The sequence below is a fragment of the Aotus nancymaae genome, unplaced genomic scaffold, assembly GCF_030222135.1.
Source record: "Aotus nancymaae isolate 86718 unplaced genomic scaffold, 86718_ANA_hifiasm-v0.15.2.pri h1tg000108l, whole genome shotgun sequence".
In the NCBI taxonomy this organism is placed as follows: Eukaryota; Metazoa; Chordata; class Mammalia; order Primates; family Aotidae; genus Aotus; species Aotus nancymaae.
Window position 1 is genome coordinate 14,980,563 of NW_026988523.1, and position 17,688 is coordinate 14,998,250.

The 17,688-nt window shown below is 43.4% G+C and overlaps 1 protein-coding gene, 1 long non-coding RNA gene and 1 pseudogene across 5 annotated transcripts in view; 2 read left to right on the forward strand and 1 right to left on the reverse strand.

Annotated features, from left to right (window-relative positions):
• The first annotated feature begins 482 nt into the window (after nucleotides 1–482).
• On the forward strand, nucleotides 483–601 carry LOC135272410 (5S ribosomal RNA; annotated as a pseudogene).
• Nucleotides 602–2,706: 2,105 nt separating this feature from the next.
• Nucleotides 2,707–17,688, forward strand: part of NPL (N-acetylneuraminate pyruvate lyase) — a 38,966-nt gene continuing 23,984 nt past the window's right edge. Inside the window, exons 1-3 of one of the 4 annotated variants that reach the window (XM_012444681.3) lie at nucleotides 2,707–2,757; nucleotides 7,843–7,926; nucleotides 15,947–16,020. In XM_012444681.3, coding sequence (XP_012300104.1) covers nucleotides 7,859–7,926; nucleotides 15,947–16,020 — 142 coding nt within the window. In that variant the 5' untranslated portion in view covers nucleotides 2,707–2,757; nucleotides 7,843–7,858. Of the gene's footprint in view, nucleotides 2,758–3,675; nucleotides 4,159–7,842; nucleotides 7,927–15,946; nucleotides 16,021–17,688 lie in introns of those variants that run through there. The other 3 variants (XR_001106145.2, XR_010340412.1, XM_012444679.3) reach the window with 3 other exon arrangements.
• LOC135272300 (uncharacterized) lies at nucleotides 5,966–17,242 on the reverse strand. The gene is made up of 3 exons (XR_010340413.1): nucleotides 17,118–17,242; nucleotides 7,526–7,603; nucleotides 5,966–6,036 (listed from the first exon to the last, which is right to left on the reverse strand). It is a non-coding gene; the product is annotated as an uncharacterized LOC135272300 (long non-coding RNA).

The following is a 17,688-nucleotide window of genomic DNA, read 5'->3' on the forward strand; positions in this document are numbered from 1 at the left end:
TTTATAAATTAAGCTTGAACCAGCTTTTAAAGTATATTCTACATATTGAAAAGTCAAGAGCACCAGGTGTACTCTTCTTACAGGTATGTTTATTTTAAAAACCCGAAGAACCAGTATGGGGCAGAAGGCAGGAGTGTTAATTTTCCATGTCCCATTTCTAAGTTTCTATACAATATATTTTCATTATTTTAATATAAATGAGAGAGAGGCAGAGATTGAAGGAGAACAATTAAAATGGAGAGTGTAAACTACATAGGAGGAGGACGGGGAATGGAAGCAGAAAACTATTATCTAACACTTTTGTTGTTCCCTGATGTCCCCAGAAATGTTCAGGCCAGAAGAATCATAAAGGAGCAATTTCTGCTGATAGACTGTCACCTAGTGGTGGGTTTTTACCTTATTTATAATATGAGTAGCCGCTGAACTTTGGAATGTTTTTAGAAAACATGCTTATTACCCTTTAAGACCTAGAGGAGGGGGGCGTCTATGGCCATACCACCCTGAATGTGCCCGATCTTGTCTGATCTCGGAAGCTAAGCAGGGTCAGGCCTGGTTAGTGCATGGATGGGAGACTGCCTTGGAATACCGGGTGCTGTAGGCTTAAAAAAAAAAAAAAGATTAGGGGGAAACTTTGACAATACTGTCGCAACAAGCAAAACATAACTCACTTTTGTGCTTCCCAGAGGTCTAATGTCCTTGTAGGCAATAGCGAAAACAGGCTGCACACCCTTCAAAAGGAAGGTTTGCCTCTGTAATTATTTGAATATTGTCAAAGAAGACCTGATAGGCAAAATTAGTAACAGTAACTTTCCCTTCTGTTTACAACTATGGAACTCTCAGTGTTCTCCTTACTGATGGTCAAAGTAGGCCCATATTTTCAAAGGTTTTCTCCATTTTTAGGTGGTGACAAAAGAGCGTATGCAACCCACCGGCCGCATAGGTCTAGAGATACGATTCAGGACAAGGACGTCACAAACTCAGCAACAAGACAATGTTCCCCAAATTTAATCTATGCCAGGAATCCATCCTGCTTTGTCACAAAGAGGCATTACAATCCTCTTTGTCCAGTCCTTACTCTCTGTGTCACACCAGCCCTCTTGGACAGGAGGGTTCCTACTGTTGCCTTATTCATGAGAGAAAATGCTTGTAAACTAAACTTGAACCAGATTGTAAAGTATATTTTACATATTGAAAAGTCAAGAGCACCAGGTATACTCTTCCTGCCTGTATGTTTATTTTAAAAATCCAAAGAACCAGTATGGAGCAGAAGGCAGGAGTGTTAATTTTCCATGTCTCATTTCTATATTTCCATACAACATATTTTCATTGTTTTAATACAAATGAGAGAGAGGCAGAGATTGAAGGAGAATATTTACAATGGAGGGTGAAAACTGCATAGGAGGAGGAGTCACCCTGCCCGCCTCAGTAGTAAAGTCTATGTTCAGACAACAGAGCCAGCACACAGCTCTCAGTTACCAACATCCATTCAGCATGCCATACTATTTCAACCATTTCTGCAGTATAGGCATTATATGTGTCACATGAAACAGAACGGACAGACCACATCCACACCAAGAAGTTGTGATCAGAAGGGAAAGCACTGGGTGTTACAAGGAAGGGTTGTCACTTACATTGGGAAGATCTGAGTGAGGTCCCTCTTAGGAAGGTTGCATCTGTCACTTATCAGAAAAAGGTTGGAAAAGCATCCTGGTCATATGCCAAAGCCCTGATCTTGGTAAGGACTTGGGGCTTCTGAGGAACTGAACAGAGGTCAGATGCCATAAACTAACTCCACAGAAATAAAGAACACCACAAAATTCTAGGAGACTTAAAACCTGCAGTTACAATAGCAGCATTATTCATAACAGCCAAAGAGTAGAAACAATTCAAATGTCCATCAACTGATGGGTAAATAAAATGTAATATAGTCATACAATGGAAAAGATAAATAAAATGTGGTATAGCCATACAATGGCTATAAAAATGAATAAAATACTTGAAAATGTTATGCTAAATGAAAGAAGCCAGACACAAAAGACCACCTAGCATGGCTGGGTGAAATGGCTCATGCCTGTAATCCCACACTTCCACACTTTGGGAGCTCAAGGCAGGCAGATCGCTTGGGCTCAGGAGGCCGAGACCAGCCTGGGTAACATAGTGAGATATTTATCAAGGTTTTCGTTTATCAAAATATAAACAAAAAATTGGCCCAGTGCAGTAGCACACTCCTGTAGTCCCAGCTACTTAGGAGGTTGAGGTGGGAGGATTGTTTAAGCCTGGGAGGTCAAAGGTGCAGTGAGCTGTGGTCATGCCACTGCACTCCGGCCTAGGTGACAGAGTGAGAGCCTGTCTCAAAAACAAGCCACATAGCATATAATTCCGTTTATATGAAATGTGCAGAACAGGCAAATCTATAGATTAGTGGCTGCTTATGACTGGGGGTCGAGGGGAAATAGAAAAATGAGTGACTACTAATAGCTAGGGTTTTTTTTGGAGGGAGTGATGAAATGTTCTAAAACTGTGACACAGGTTGCACAATTCTGTGAATATACTAAAAACTACTACTTGGGGTTCTCCGCACGCCTCGGAAACAGCAGCCCAAACCTCACAACGCAGAACCACGAGATAGCGGGGATTTCAGAGCCCTGCGCAAGAGAAGGACAATTCAGACGGAGGGGGGCCGAGGAGGCGTCCAGCATGCGGGAAGGACCGGCGTGCACAGGAGGCAGGGGGAGGTCTGGACTCGGCGTGGCGCGGGTGAGCGGCGCGCTCTCGGGCACCCGGCCGCCAGCTGGGATACTCCGGATCCTTGGGAGGCCAGGGCGCGGCGCCGGAGTCACTTCAGTCCACGTCGTTCCGGTGACAAAAGGGCAAACTCCGGGTGTGCAAAACGTCTCGGGGTTTCGGGGCCGGCGGTTCTGGGCGCGCCTCGCTGGCTGCGGCGCAGAACTACAACCCCCAGGCTCCCCGGCGTGGCGGCACGTGGGCCTGGGCCGGGCGGCCCCGGCAATAAAACGCGGCGGGGGCTGCCGAGCCGAGCGGCGGCACGGACGGAGCGGAGGTCTGGGTGAGCGCTGCTCGACGGACGCAGGCGGCCCGACGACCTGGGCGTTCGGGCGGAGGGACGCTGGGGCCTGACTCGGGGGCGGGTGAGACCAGGACGAAGAAAAGGGGGAGGCCGGATACGCTGGGAAACGGAGCTGGAGACGGTGTGAATGCGAAAAGTGTCGGGACAGAGTGGGGCAGAGGGACCCACTCCCCCAGATTGTTTGCAGACAGCATAGCTGCTGAGTCTCCGAAGACCCTTTCCTCAAAACAGAGTTAGCAATTGAGCAGAAGGGAGCTTAATATTAAATCTGATACATCCCCCCTTCACTTTAGGAGAAATTGTCTTCTGCTTTTTAAAGAACCCCTGTTTGTATTTCCTCAAGATAGTCTCTGTCCAGAGCTACATTCTATCCCCATTTTGTCTTAAAAAAAAAAAAAAGAAAAAATTGCCATTTTAAAAAGAATTTGATTTAGGCAGCTTTAATTGTTTGCATTAAGTGTTCTTATCTGTGGATGAAGGTATAAGATTTCAATCCTAATACCCTCTCCCCAGTGTTTCAATTATAATATTCTAAATTCACATTAAGCCTTAGGCTGGAGAACATTTGAACCATTTGCTTTAGATACTGGCTCTGAAGACTTCAAAGCATAACATTTCCAAGTTTATCTAAAACTTGAATCTTAAAAACATTGATCATTCTCTGTTCAAGTCGTTGTTTTTTAATCCCATCTCTTCCTGTAGGCGTTTCACAGTTTGCAAAGGCAGCAAACTTTTACTTATTTAGTGTACTGCTCTGTGCAAAGAAATTTTCGAAGCTGTCACTGCCCCCAGATGGCAGACAGTCTAGGAGAGGAGCCAAAAACCATCCTGCTTGTAACTCTGATGTAAGGTTTTTAATGAAAAGCAAGTGTTTGGGGGAATTCTGAAGTTTAAGAAATTTTGGCTGGGGTATCAGGAAATCCCCTGGCTTTTAAAATGAGATGTTTTTATTTATTTATTTTTTAAGCTATACCTGCTGGAATGGATAAAGCGTGTTTTAAAAGTTGGTCAGACAAGAGATTGAAGTGAGAGAACCACAGGAACAAAGGCAAGCAGACAGATGGTGAAAGGTAGGTAGGAGGAACAGGAAACAGTTTGTTCAGCTGGGCAAGTACAGTACAGGCAGGAAGATTTCAATAGAGACCCAGACCCAGGGAGTTGGGTCTTTAGCCTACTGGCATTTTCTAAACAGGACAAAGACAAGACCAGAAATGCTGGTGTTACTGGAAGGTTAATCTGACAGCTGGTGCGAATTGACGAAGAGAATAGGGATTAGGACAGTGATTGCCAACCACTATCCTACACTCCCACAGGCCCCTTGTTTTGAATTTTTGAACTAATCAAACTACGTTTGTGGTAATTAGTTTTATTTCTTTCCATCAAAGCCACATATAAAATTGCCAGTTTGAGCTTCTGATGATTCTAAGAACATCCGTGTTACTGTCCTTAGTATGAAATAAATGCAGGCAAAACCACAAGAATATGGCATTTTATTTAGCCTGAACAGCCTAGTAGTGTTGGATTTAGGAGATGTTTAATGCTGACTCAGGCTCTCAGGACTCTTTATCACTTGAACCTTCTTGGGCCCCTTGGACCTGAGGTTTTGCCTATTGGTCTAGATAAGAGGTAACAAAGGGGCAAATTACAAAGGCGTAAGGAGGAAAAGAGGAATTGCAGGGGAAGAAGATAACAGAATTGGAATGACCTTGTCCCTAAATAGACAAGAGTAGTGTGAGTTGGAAAGGAGGCACCAGCAGAGCAAAGATGACTGGGAAGATGATGCTGGTAAGAGCATGATAATAATTTCTACTGTCCTATACACATCAGGCAAGACTTCATGGAGGGCACTGAACACATACTATGTGCCCAGCATTGTTGTTAATCACTTTACATGAATTAGTTCATTTAATTCTCTAAACAACCCTGTGAAAAACAATTGCTATTATCCTCCTTTACAGAAGGGGAAACCAAAGCAGAAAGAGGTTACTTAATGGGCTCAAGGTCACCTAGGTGGTAAGTGGTAGAGCCAGGATGCAGATCCATGAGGCCTGACTCCAGAGCTGGCCCTCTCACCCCTCTACAGTAAGAAACAAAGGAGATGGGCCGGGCGCGGTGGCTCAAGCCTGTAATCCCAGCACTTTGGGAGGCCGAGGCGGGTGGATCACGAGGTCGAGAGATCGAGACCATCCTGGTCAACATGGTGAAACCCCGTCTCTACTAATACAAAAAAATTAGCTGGGCACGGTGGCGCGTGCCTGTAATCCCAGCTACTCAGGAGGCTGAGGCAGGAGAATTGCCTGAACCCAGGAGGCGGAGGTTGCAGTGAGCCGAGATCGCGCCATTGCACTCCAGCCTGGGTAACAAGAGCGAGACTCCGTCTCAAAAAAAAAAAAAAAAAAAAAAAAAAAAACAAAACAAAAAAAAAAAAGAAACAAAGGAGATGGCAGGTTCCCTTTGGGCATGTTAAGTTGAGATGCTTATAGGAGTGCTAGGTGAAGATGTACAGTAGGCATAGCATCAATCTCCTTTGATGCTTAAACATCCCTCCAGCGGGGAGATGGCCTAGGTTATTGGCCTTTAAGGCTCAGAGGCTAAGTGGCCGCCTGATTGTACTGAAGGTAATCACAGGAGGCCCAAAGAGTGATGAGAGCCACATCTTATGATTTCTTATCTTGTGTTTTCCCATGGTCCAGGTTATTAGATTAATCTTTCTAAACTTCCAGCCTGATTTTAGTCTCATCTTTGAATTAAGAAATACAGAGCAAAGCTACATGCAGGACTTGCTCTTGATTTTAAGAGCAAGTCTTTCTGGGAACACGTCTGTTTGCAAGGAAAGTATCATGTTGTCTTTCTGCTGAAAGCAGTATTTCTCAAGGGCTTACCTGAGCCAAGACTCTTGGGGAAGAAAAATAGAAGATCTGGTCTCTATACTTCTGAAGTTTATTCTCCTATTTGGGAAGATAAGATGAACAATTAGAGCAAATAAAACAAACTTACATAACTAAGTACTACATTATGTGAGTTAGATTTAAGTATAGTGGGCATTGGGTTTTTGAATGTGCCAGTAATGTCAGAGCTATAGCATAACCTTTGTTGGTCACCTATAGACATCACTTTATTTGCTGCAAGGCCACTATCTTTTGTAGAATTGTCATCAAATACTATTTGATTATATTTTATTTTCATTTTCTTTTGTTTTTTTGGTTTTTTATTGTTGTTTTTTTGAGACGGAGTTTCGCTCGTTACCCAGGCTGGAGTGCAATGGTGTGATCTTGGCTCACTGCAACCTCTGCCTCCTGGGTTGAGGCAATTCTCCTGCCTCAGCCTCCTAAGTAGCTGGGATTACAGGCACGCGCCACCGTGCCCAGCTAATTTTTTGTATTTTTAGTAGAGACGGGGTTTCACCATGTTGACCAGGATGGTCTCGATCTCTTGACCTCGTGATCCACCTGCCTCGGCCTCCCAAAGTTCTGGGATTACAGGCGTGAGCCACTGCGCCCGGCTTATTTTCATTTTCAATCGTTAGATGTTACATTTGTGGCTTCAAATTGCATTTGTGGCTTTTTATGTCTTATAGCTCAAAAACAATAATGCTTCTACAACCAGCAAATGTCAGAGCTGCGAGTTGAACCAGGTGGTCAAATGTCAGAGCTGTGAGTTGAACCAGGTATTCTGCCTGTGGGACCCAGGCTGTTAACCAGTCTGCTCTGTTGCTTCTTGTGGCCCATCTGGAGTCTTTTACACTGATTATGGGCAGGTACAATCTGCCAGATGGTGAGAGATCCTTTGGCCCCCCAATGAGTGGTGTGAGTTTAACTCTTTCAGCGGTGAACTCCCTGTCTGTGGAAGCCATTATCCAGCCACAGTTCTGATCATTTCGTTCAGTCACCCATGTATTCTTCTCTCTTGAATTGAACACCTGGTGTGAAGCAGAGGGCTCACTGCAGAGAGCAAAGGCAAATGAAACATCCCTGTCCTGGGATCCTGCTCTAGTGGGGAAGAGGGAGGTGAAGATGCAGTTTACATGGTTAACTAGAACTAGGAAAACTGGACAGAAGTGGGCAAAATTAGGATGTGAAAAGTTAGGTAATTATGTAAATCATGATGAAACCTTAAGACAGGCTTGTTTTAGGTGAGATTCTAGCTTAAGAATGAAGAAAATGCAAAATGTCCCCTTTTATGACCATATTTCAGTTTAAGTAATAGTACAGTTGACTCTTGAATTACATGGGTTTGAAGTGTGCAGGTCCATTTACATGGATTTTTTTCAACTGAAGGCGGATAGAAAATCAGTATTTGTAGGATTCAGAATTCTCATATGCCAGGCTGGTGCTGCGTGACTTGGGCAGGCATGGAGTTTCATATATGTGGAGGTCCTGGAACCGATCCTCTGTGTATACTGAGGCATAGCTATAATTCATTGTATGTTTTACTTACCTGAGTTAGGTTCAAGCTCTTTCCCGGGCCTGCTGCTGTTTACCCTTATCCTTCGAGGTCTTAAATTGCTTCCATCATCTGTGTAGATAAAATGGGAGCCTGTCCACATAGTATTTTCTCAGGTCTACCCTCTCCTGTCTTAAAGTTTCCTCCTCAACAGAATTAAGCTCTAAAATTTTACCATCTTATACTTGTTCTGTGTGTTTGTGTACTTGTAAGCACAATTTAGATTTCTAAACTAGAAATGGACGTTGACTGGGAGTTTTATCATTGACATTCCTAGAAGAAAGAGAGAAATTACATTGTATGTTTTCCAGGCCTACCAGCAGCTCAATGGCCGCCCCAAAGAAGAAACTTCAGGGTCTTGTGGCTGCAACCATCACGCCAATGACTGAGAATGGGTAACTATCATTTGGGGTTGTGAGGGGATCGGTTCTCATTCAACCAAAAAGGACAGAAGTTCTTTGTAGTAACGGTCACTTAAGACCCTGCACCTCTGTGGAACTATTGCCAAAAGGCAGCTTCTGTCATCCCTCTGCACTGTCTCTGACCCCCAAGTCTGAGGAGGCACTATATCTCTGACCCCAAAGTCAGAGAAGCACTATATCACCTTGCAGAAAGGGAGAAGGTGAGAAATGGCAGCTTGCCTTTCTCCCAGTGTCTATAGCTCCACAGAGCAAATTCTCCTTGGATTTCACCACAGCCCTGGCCTTTCTAAACAAGGCCAGTAGCATTGGATGAGAATCCCATTTTAGCATAATTTGATATCAAGCACTGTCCTAGCCCCTTTCAGGATCCTGTCTCTAGACGTCAGCATGATTCCACTTCAGGCTGTTCATAGACTTGATGAAAATGTCCTACCCTGAGGAAAGTAGGAGAGTATCTGCACGATGGACTCCTGATTCATGTTTACAGCCTCATTTCAACATTGACTAGATGTTGGGCGGGCAGGAGGTGGGGGGGAAGTAACGACAGATGATTGTTGAGTAATCATTACCCCAAGAAAGTATTTTGACCTCCAGAGGAATGTGGCAGTCATTCTGCTCAGAAATCAGATAACAAAAAGGTCCTGTGGCATAGGGAGCCATACACTGTGTATAACTTCTCCTTGAACATTGCCCCCTGACAAAAGAGAGTTCATCCAGATCTACATGTTTTTGACCTGTCAGAAGAGTCAGGCTACCAAAACAGTTAGAATACTGGCTTATTTAAGCTTTTCCTTTCTTTCTGTGTCATATAATAATAATAATTATACCTACATAATAATGAGCATTAAATGAGATAATTCATACAACAGTGCTCAGCACAGGGTCAATATACACTTAGGTCAAAAAGTTTTGAACTGCCTTTATGGCATAAGACGGGGCAAAAGGAAGATGTATGTAATACACTTTTTAAAAGAGGCTTTCTCTTTGGTCTTCTGTGAGTGAATTTATAAACCTTCATCTTACCCCTTTAAAGGAGATGAAATTTCTTATGTCTTTTTGTATTCTCCTTCAAAGTTGGCCATTTCACAGTTGTCCCTTAGAGACTCTCCAATGAGTCCAAGACTTCCTGGCCTCTTAGATCCATGAAAAATCATGTCCTTGCTAGGTCTAAATAAATAAGATTCTTGCTGATTTGGCATTCAGATTACTCAGCTGGTTAATAATAATTTTTTTTCTGTTACTTCCCCTTTCCACAAGTTTTAAGAAAGACTGACATCAGCTGTTTCTCAATGCATCAGTCACTGGTTCACATACCAAACAGAAGACATGTGATTGCATGAATTGGCAGGATTTACTTCCTGTTACAGAGTGAGATACTGCCTGTAATCCCCTAAGACTGCATCTGGTCCATGCTACTTTAACCTTTTAATAAGACCCCTCTTATCCTGGAAGTGGCTTCTTAAAACAGTCTTGTTTGTTCATCAGGGATGCACTGAGAGTGTGAATGTATTCTTCTTCCCTATTCTGCTGTTTTCCCGGAAGGCCAGATCCCATGATTAGAGATAACTAAAATGACTCTGTTTTTTTGTATCTTTTCCTGTTTCCCAAAAACCTGTGGTCCTGCTGCTTCCATTTTACTATTTTCTCATCAATTCTGCTTTTTTCTTCTAATAACCTTACTTTCCTGAGGTGTGAAATCAAAAAAAAAAAAAAAAAAAGAATGCATTATGTATATGGTATTTAAGAAATAAATTAAATAGTGTAGGTCAGTGTATAGCATGGATTAGGCAGGGGAGCCATGTTAGTTCGCTTGTCTCCCACCACCTGCTCCATCAAATATTCCTATAGCTACAAAGCAGTTTTGGAACACCCACCAAGAAAATGTAGGCATTAACCTACTTACCCACAAGGGAATCTTCACTTCTGGCATGTTTCCAAGACCCAAGATGGAAGGAAGGGGCACATGGAATCTAATACCTGGAAATACTGCCAGATGACCTGCCCTTGTGGGACTTCTCCTAACCTGGCATGTACAGTATACATATCCACCATAATTCTGAGTGGCTGAACAAGAACTATTTCCCTGGATCCTTTTTTTTTCTTAATTTCAATGAATGCTCAATAACAATTCAGCTTTCTGCATGTAAGTTGATGTCCTGGAGTAGAGCAGCTGCCAGAAAGAACAGGGGTAAGTAGATCTTAGTGAAATGATCTGGGTCCTGGACCCCAAGCTTTGCCACCAGTTAGCTCTCTGAGCCTGGGGAGATCTTGTCACCTTTTAAGAGCTCTCTTTCATATTCTTCAAAGAAAGTTCAACCACATTATCTCTATGACCCTTTCCAACTCTTAAAGAGTCTGTAGTCCTCTGGTGTTATGTCTTGGGGATATTGTGGGGATCACCATGATATAAGAATGTATAAAGTACCTGTAATTCCAGTCCGTCGTCCACACTGCAGCTCACTGAGCTGCCTAGTAAATAAATCTGATCATGTCACTCTCCTCTTTGGGACTATTTTGACTCTTTTGTCTAAGCCTTGCTATCCATCATATGGCCCATGGACCAGTTGTTCTACCACCATGAGAACTTGGCAGAAATGCACAATCTCAGGCCCTATCATACCACAGATCAGTCCTGCATTTAACAATGTCCCAGAAGATTCTTTAGCACATTGAAGTCTGAGATGAGCAGACTTCCTGGGATGGCATAGGAAGCCCTTCACGGTTTACTTTTCCTGCTTCATTTCTTTGTCACTGTACCTCTTCTGCCCTCTATGTCTTTACTCATTCTGTTTCCTTTGCCTTTTTCTACCACCATCCTCTTTCTTACTCCACTTGAACACTTCTACTCATCTATCAAAACCGTCCTTAGAAATTCTCCCCCAATTATCTTAAAAGGATTTAGATGACCCTTCTATAGCACCCTGTCCATACTCTTCCCTTGTGATTCCAAGCATCCTTTTTGCTTTATATTAAAAGTATTTGTTTATAATAATTATTAAATAACTTTTTGTTACTTGCCTATGTCTTGCAGCAGGCTTTGAGCTGCTTAGCCCTATTCAATAGGTATTGAATGCCAGGCAATACACAAGGACTGAGCAATTATTTATCTTTGTATCTTAAGCATGTGGCATAGTTGTGGTAGCTTTTGTTATTTTATGAGTGAATACACTACAGGAATGACTAGTGCTGGTAGTCAAGAAAAAGGAGAGAAGGAAGCGAACACTGATTGATGCCATGTCAGTCATCATGCAGGCATTTTCATTTACATGTTCCCACTTAATCTTGACAACAGCTCTGTGAGAGAGCTGTAGTTATCTTTGTCCTAGGGGTTGAAGAAACTGAGATCCTAAAGGCTAGCCCAGGTGCCCCAAGCCACACAGCTAGAAAGGGAGGCTTTCTCTACCTATCCAACCCTTACCTTTTTATACACTAGCAAGTCTAATAAAATACTTGCTTTTTTTTTTTTTTTTGAGACGAAGTCTCGCTCTGTCACCCAGGCTGGAGTGCAGTGATGCGGTATCTCGGCTCACTGCAACCTCTCTCTCCCAAGCTCAAGCAATTCTCCTACCTCAGCCTCCTGAGTAGCTGGGATTACAGGCATGCACCACCACGCCTGGCTAAGTTTTGTGTTTTTAGTAGAGACAGGGTTTCACCATGTTGGCATGGCTGGTCTCAGACTCCTGACCTCAAGTGGTCTGCCCGTCTCGGCCTTCCAATGTGCTGGGATTACAGGCGTGCACCACCACGCCCGGCTAACTTTTGTGTTTTTAGTAGAGACAGGGTTTCACCATGTTGGTCCGGCTGGTCTCAGACTCCTGACCTCAAGTGGTCTGCCCGTCTCAGCCTCCCAATGTGCTGGGATTACAGGCGTGAGCCACTGCGCCTGTCCAAGACTTGCTCTCCTTAGTTGTTCTAAGAACTCACTTTTTCTTTGGGCAGGCACACAGTCGTTAGAACAGAAAGTCCATTTCAGATCTAAAGTTTCAAAAACAAAGTTGTGTTTTTTCCCTCAAATGTTCTTGTCATCACCCTGGGAATCTTTACAACACCCTCTGGTAAAAACAAAAGCTGTTACCCCAGTGAGAAAAGACCTGGCCTGCTGGAGTCAGACTGGCATAGATTATTGTCTTTTTAACAGTGTTTGGGAGATGAGGGGACTCAGACTCCCAGAACAGAACATTTTCCAGCTCTAGCAGGGTGGGCAGGTTAGTCCCTGCCTGCCTCCCTGCTGAAAGAATTCTGAAGTAACCAGGTGGCTATTTTGCCAAGAGTACATATAACTCCTATCTGATTGAATGCTGAGAGATATGTATAAAATGGAAAATCAGATTTTCTGATACGCATGCCACATCATGTGAGGTATGAAAACTGCCTGTCTTGTGGATTCTACCTTCTCAGATAAAGCAGAAGTCTTTCATGGTATTTTGTGCACCAGGAGAGTAAACAAACAACAATAGGGATTTCTCCCTGAAAAGCCACTTCAGAAAAATTGTTACCCTTTTACTCTAAGAGAAGAGTTGTAGAATCTACCTGCAGTTTCACAGTCCACCCACTCTAGACCTTAATTTGTGGCAAAAAGAACAGAAGACATTCTTCTGCTTATATAGTCTGGGCAAACTATCTAAGAACAGACAATTAGAAAAAGTAATTATATTCATCCATAAAATCTCTACAAAAAACCCCATCTCTACAAAAAATACAAAAATTAGCTGGGTGTAGTGGCACACAGCTGTAGTCCTAGCTACTGGGGAGGCAGAGGCCAGAGGATCACTTGAGCCTGGGAAATTGAGGCTGCAGTGAGCATGATTATGCCACTATACTCCAGCCTAGGTGACAGAGCAAGGCCTTGTCTCAAAAATAAATAAATAAAATGGACAAAGTCCTCAAAGAGAATTACTGTCACCCTCACCCTGTGTTTTGGGCACCTATGTAACACATGGTAACAGCACTGGATGATTTCACCTCCATTTGTGCTTGGAGCTGCTGAGCATCTCAGCCCAAGGCTGCAAACTCGCACCTGCAGAGTCAGGCAGGGATCTGAAATGCCTGAGGGACCTGGGGGCATCCAGTCCTCTAAAGTGGGGCCTGCTGCTACTCTTTCCAATTTCCAGCTGTGGTACCATCTTGGCTCACTGCAACCTCTACCTCCTGGTTTCAAGCAATCCTCCTGCCTCAGCCTCCCTATTGCAAGCTGGGACTACAGGTGCCCACCAGTATGCCCAGCTCATTTTTGCATTTTTAGTAGAGACAGGATTTTACCATGTTGGCCAGGCTAGCCTCGAATTCTTGACCTCAAGTGATTCACCGACCTCAGCTTCCCAAAGTGCTAGGATTACAGGCGTGAGCCACCACACCCAGCAGCCCTGACATTTGTTAGATTTTTCTGGCTTTTCAAATACTCTTTAAGGAAAAAATATATTGTCAGAGTCAAACACATTTAGAGTTAGCCCCTTTTCAACCTAGATCCCTCTAAAGAGATCTGGTAGTTACAAAAGGACTTGAATTCAAGAACATTTTCTGAGTCATGGCCACTGCCCCCAAAATTCTGCCATTAGTATCATTCTTGTAGGTTAGGGCATTTTATAAGAAGCAGCAAACTGCTATCTCCTTTCTTGAAGGGACAGATAATGCATAACCCATTAGACCTCTAACCCTGGGTGAAATTGTCAGCTGAATAGCCTGTCTCCCAGCAAGGCCTGAGGGAGAGAGGTGACTGTAGGTGGAAGCACTATCCACTGCAGCCGACAAACTATAAAGTTCATGGAGGAAAGAGAAGGAGCTTCCAGTTTCACATACTGGCCTAGGTCTGCCTAAGGGTGCAGCCAACTCCCTAAAAAGAGGATGATACTAGAATAGGGCCAAACAGTATCTCTCAAGAATGTTGGAGGGGTCGGATGTGGTGGCTCACACTTGAAATCCCAACACTTTGGGAGGCTGAGGCAGGAGGATCGCTTGACCCCAGGAGTTTGAGACCAGTCTGGGCAACATAGTGAGACTTCATCTCTACCGAAAAATTTAAAGTTAGCTGCACCTGTGGTTCCAGCTACTTTGGAGGCTGAGGCGAGAGAATCACTTGAGCCCAGGAGGTCAAGGCTGCAGTGAGCCATGATTACACCGCTGCACTTCAGCCTGGGAGACAGAGTGAGACTTTGTCTCAAAAAAAAAAAAATGTTGGAGGATCATAGGGTTTTGTCCTGTTTATCCAGATCCAGCCCTTGGATGTCTTCTTTCCAGCCTCCCTAGCTGTCATTTATCAGTCTCTCTTCTGAGCCCCCACACACTTAATTTTTGACTCAGTCATAACCTTCATTATGTTTTGCTATTTTAATCATGTATACTATCGTCTTTACTCAATAGAGAAATTTCAAAATATCATGTGTGGTACTAAGCAGCTTGTAAAGGCAAAGCTCATGGTGATTTCATCATTGTCACTTCCCACATCACCACTCCTTTGCCCAGCCTTTGCTGAACACCTGGGCTGTTCGAGGTGCAGACTGAGGCCAGGAGGGAGCAGTGTTAGGATATGGGGGCATGTGCCATAATTAGGGAGTTCGCTCCCCTTACAGGCTTTATAATTGCATTAACACACCTTTTCCCAACTGGCAGGCTCAGGCCTGCTGTCTTTTCTCTGAACTTGTTATAGGCATGATTGCCTGTGCATTCTTCGCATTTAGTAGCTTTCCTTTTAGTCTCAGAGTCAGTTGTTTTCTATCATATGTCTTTTTGTTCTTACTCCTTTTGACGAATACCCATTTGATGTCTCTGTTTCCTAGATACATCAGATTTTTTTTGTTTTATTTTTGTTGTTTAAGGAATACAGTAGGTAAAGGTGAAAAGAATGTTAATAAGGCCAAACTTAAAGTAGGATTCTCTGGCCCCACAGACAAAAGTGTAGTGGCAGCCAGCTAGCACTCCATGTTCTTGGTGGTGTAACCATGGGTACGGTGTAACCATTTAACCCAGACTTGCTGCACCATTTTTCTTTGGATTTCACTCTTCATTGCCCATCATTCCCCTCCTGCATTTTGATTGAGGACAGGTTGCCTAATACAATTTGCTTGTGAGTCAGTTTCTAGATTTTGAAATCAATATGATTTTAAGAAAAGAGGCCTTAACCTTAAGCATCAGATCCTTACAAGGTTATGTGCCTCAAATTGCCAAGGGCATGCAGGTCACATGGGGATCTTGTTAAAATTCAGATTCTAACTGAGTAGGACTGTGTGGGGCTTGGGATACTTCATGTGTAACAAAGTCCCCCAGATGCTGATGCTGCTGTTCCGCCTTTGAGAGGCAAAGTGATGACGAAGTTCCTTTCTAACTGCTAACCTTCTTCAATATAAAACCAGCAAATACAGATGGGTTTAAGATTTCATGTGCTGTCACAAATATTAAGTGCTAAAATTCTTACTAAGATTGAATCTTCCTGTCTTGTAAGCCTAAGAAATGTTTACATCCTCTTGAATGACTTCCTAATAATTGATCATAGATAATGGCCTCCAGCAAAGAAAACAGACCTAGGTACCCTGAGAGTAGGGTGGGAAAACACAAGGAGGGACAGGCCAGACATGATGGCTCATACTTGTAATCCCAGCACTTGGGATCAAATGGCAAATGTTAAGTTCTCATTTAACCATGTCCCTGACCATCACTCTTCCCCAAAAAGGGCAAAAGATACATGGCCATATGGGCTCTAAAAAGAAAGACAATTAGATAACTACTTTTTAAATAGTGTTGTGATGAGGTGTAATTATAAAGACTCTGTTGATAACTAATAGTGTTTTGCTCATAGAAGTGAGGTATACATGGCTGAGTGGAGAAATCACCAGATTCAGGGGGTAAAAAGCATTTAGAGCAGGCTAAGAATTTCACAAATTGAGTGGATTTTTAATAATGTTAGCAAGAGGGAGCAGTTTATATACCTGAGGATTTGTTGAATAATAATCTGAAAAAGACTAAATATGCAATTTTTTCCCATTTTTCTCATGTCTTCTAGAGAAATCAACCTTTCAGTAATTGGTCAGTATGTGGATTATCTTGTGAAAGAGCAGGGAGTGAAGAACATCTTTGGTAAGTCAACCTTGGTGATGTCTCTACATGTCTCCAGCTCAGACTTTAGAAGGTATATCTCACCTGGTTACCAGCCAAGAGGTCACAGAGTCATGCTGTCACAAGTTATGATGGAGCCTGGCTAAGCTAACTAAAATTTGTGAATTTGTAGACCCACCAGTGTTAGACCTACAAAGCACCTCAAGAGATTACCTCATTTGATGGTGTGCCAACACTTAAGGTATTATTTTTATCCCCACTTAGAGATGAAAATATATGACTCAGATATACTCTAGGTTGCTCCAGGCCATTCAGCCAAGAAGTGGTAGAATAACAGCTAAACCCTCTTAAGTAACAACTAAACCACTTTCTCTTTTTTTTTTTTTTTTTTTTTTTTTTTGAGACGGAGTTTTGCTCTTGTTGCCCAGGCTGGAGTGCAATGGCGCAATCTCGACTCACTGCAACCTCCGCCTCCCAAATTCAAGTGATTCTCCTGCCTCAGCCTCCCGAGTAGCTGGGATTACAGGTGCCCACCACCATGCCTGGCTAATTTTTGTATTTTCAGTAGTGGGGGTTTCACCATGTTGGCCAGGCTGGTCTCAAACTTCTGACCTCGTGATCTGCCTGCCTCGGCCTCTTTTTTGAGATGGAGTCTTGCTCTGTCTCCCCCCAGGTTGGAATGCAGTGGCACGATCTTGGCTCACTGCAACCTCTGCCTGTCAGGTTCAAGCAGTTCTCCTGTCTCAGCTTCCCAAGTAGCTAGACTATAGACTATAGCTAGACTATAGACCACCACACCCAGCTAATTTTTGTATTTTTAGTAGAGACGGGATTTCGCCATGTTGACCAGGCTGGTTTCAAACTCCTGACCTCAGGTAACCCACCTGCCTCAGCCTCCCAAATTGCTGGGATTATAGGAGTGAGCAACCCCGTCCAGCCTCTTCTCTCTCTTAAGAATGGGCTTTATTCTGTCTTTACCTGGCTTTTCAAATTGTGAATGAAAGGAAGACTCTAAATGTAGCACACAAAGAAATCACAGGATTAGTACTTATCCCCATTTATTTCCTAGAAAGTAAAAGTTTAAAAAATTTGGATCTTGAGCATTTTAACATACTTACCTGTGGTTGAGCTGTCCCTTGTGTGGTGTTCTGGGCTCTCAGACCCTTAGATGCATTTTAATTCTGAAGACACTACACCTTGGCTCTGAGCTACTGCTCTACCAACGGAGCCCCTCCAGAGCTGGAGGTACCTGGTAATAATAATCAGAGCAGATTAAAACTTGTGTGAAGAAGTGTCCTGGACCACATGTCAAAACCGAGACCTGATTACAAAACCACTCAATGTCCCTCTACAGCACTAAACCATAGTGGGGAAGGCAGATGCTGACTCCACAAAGGGCAGCAGGTCTCCCCTGGGTATGAGGAAAAAGCAGGAACATCCCTATGACTGGAGCATACTTGAAGTCAAGACCCCAAAGGAGTGCTTAAAAATACTTTCTGACCTCCCTCCCCAGCCTCCCCAACCTCCCCTCTTCCAACCCAGTGCTGAGTGCTTAGAGATTCAGAGTGCCACCATATGCATGAGACCTCAGTAATGCATCCTACTGCCATAGGCATCTTTCTGTGATCCACTAAGAAATGATTGTAGTAGAAGGAAAAGAAGAAAGAGGATGAGTTTTGGAATCACACA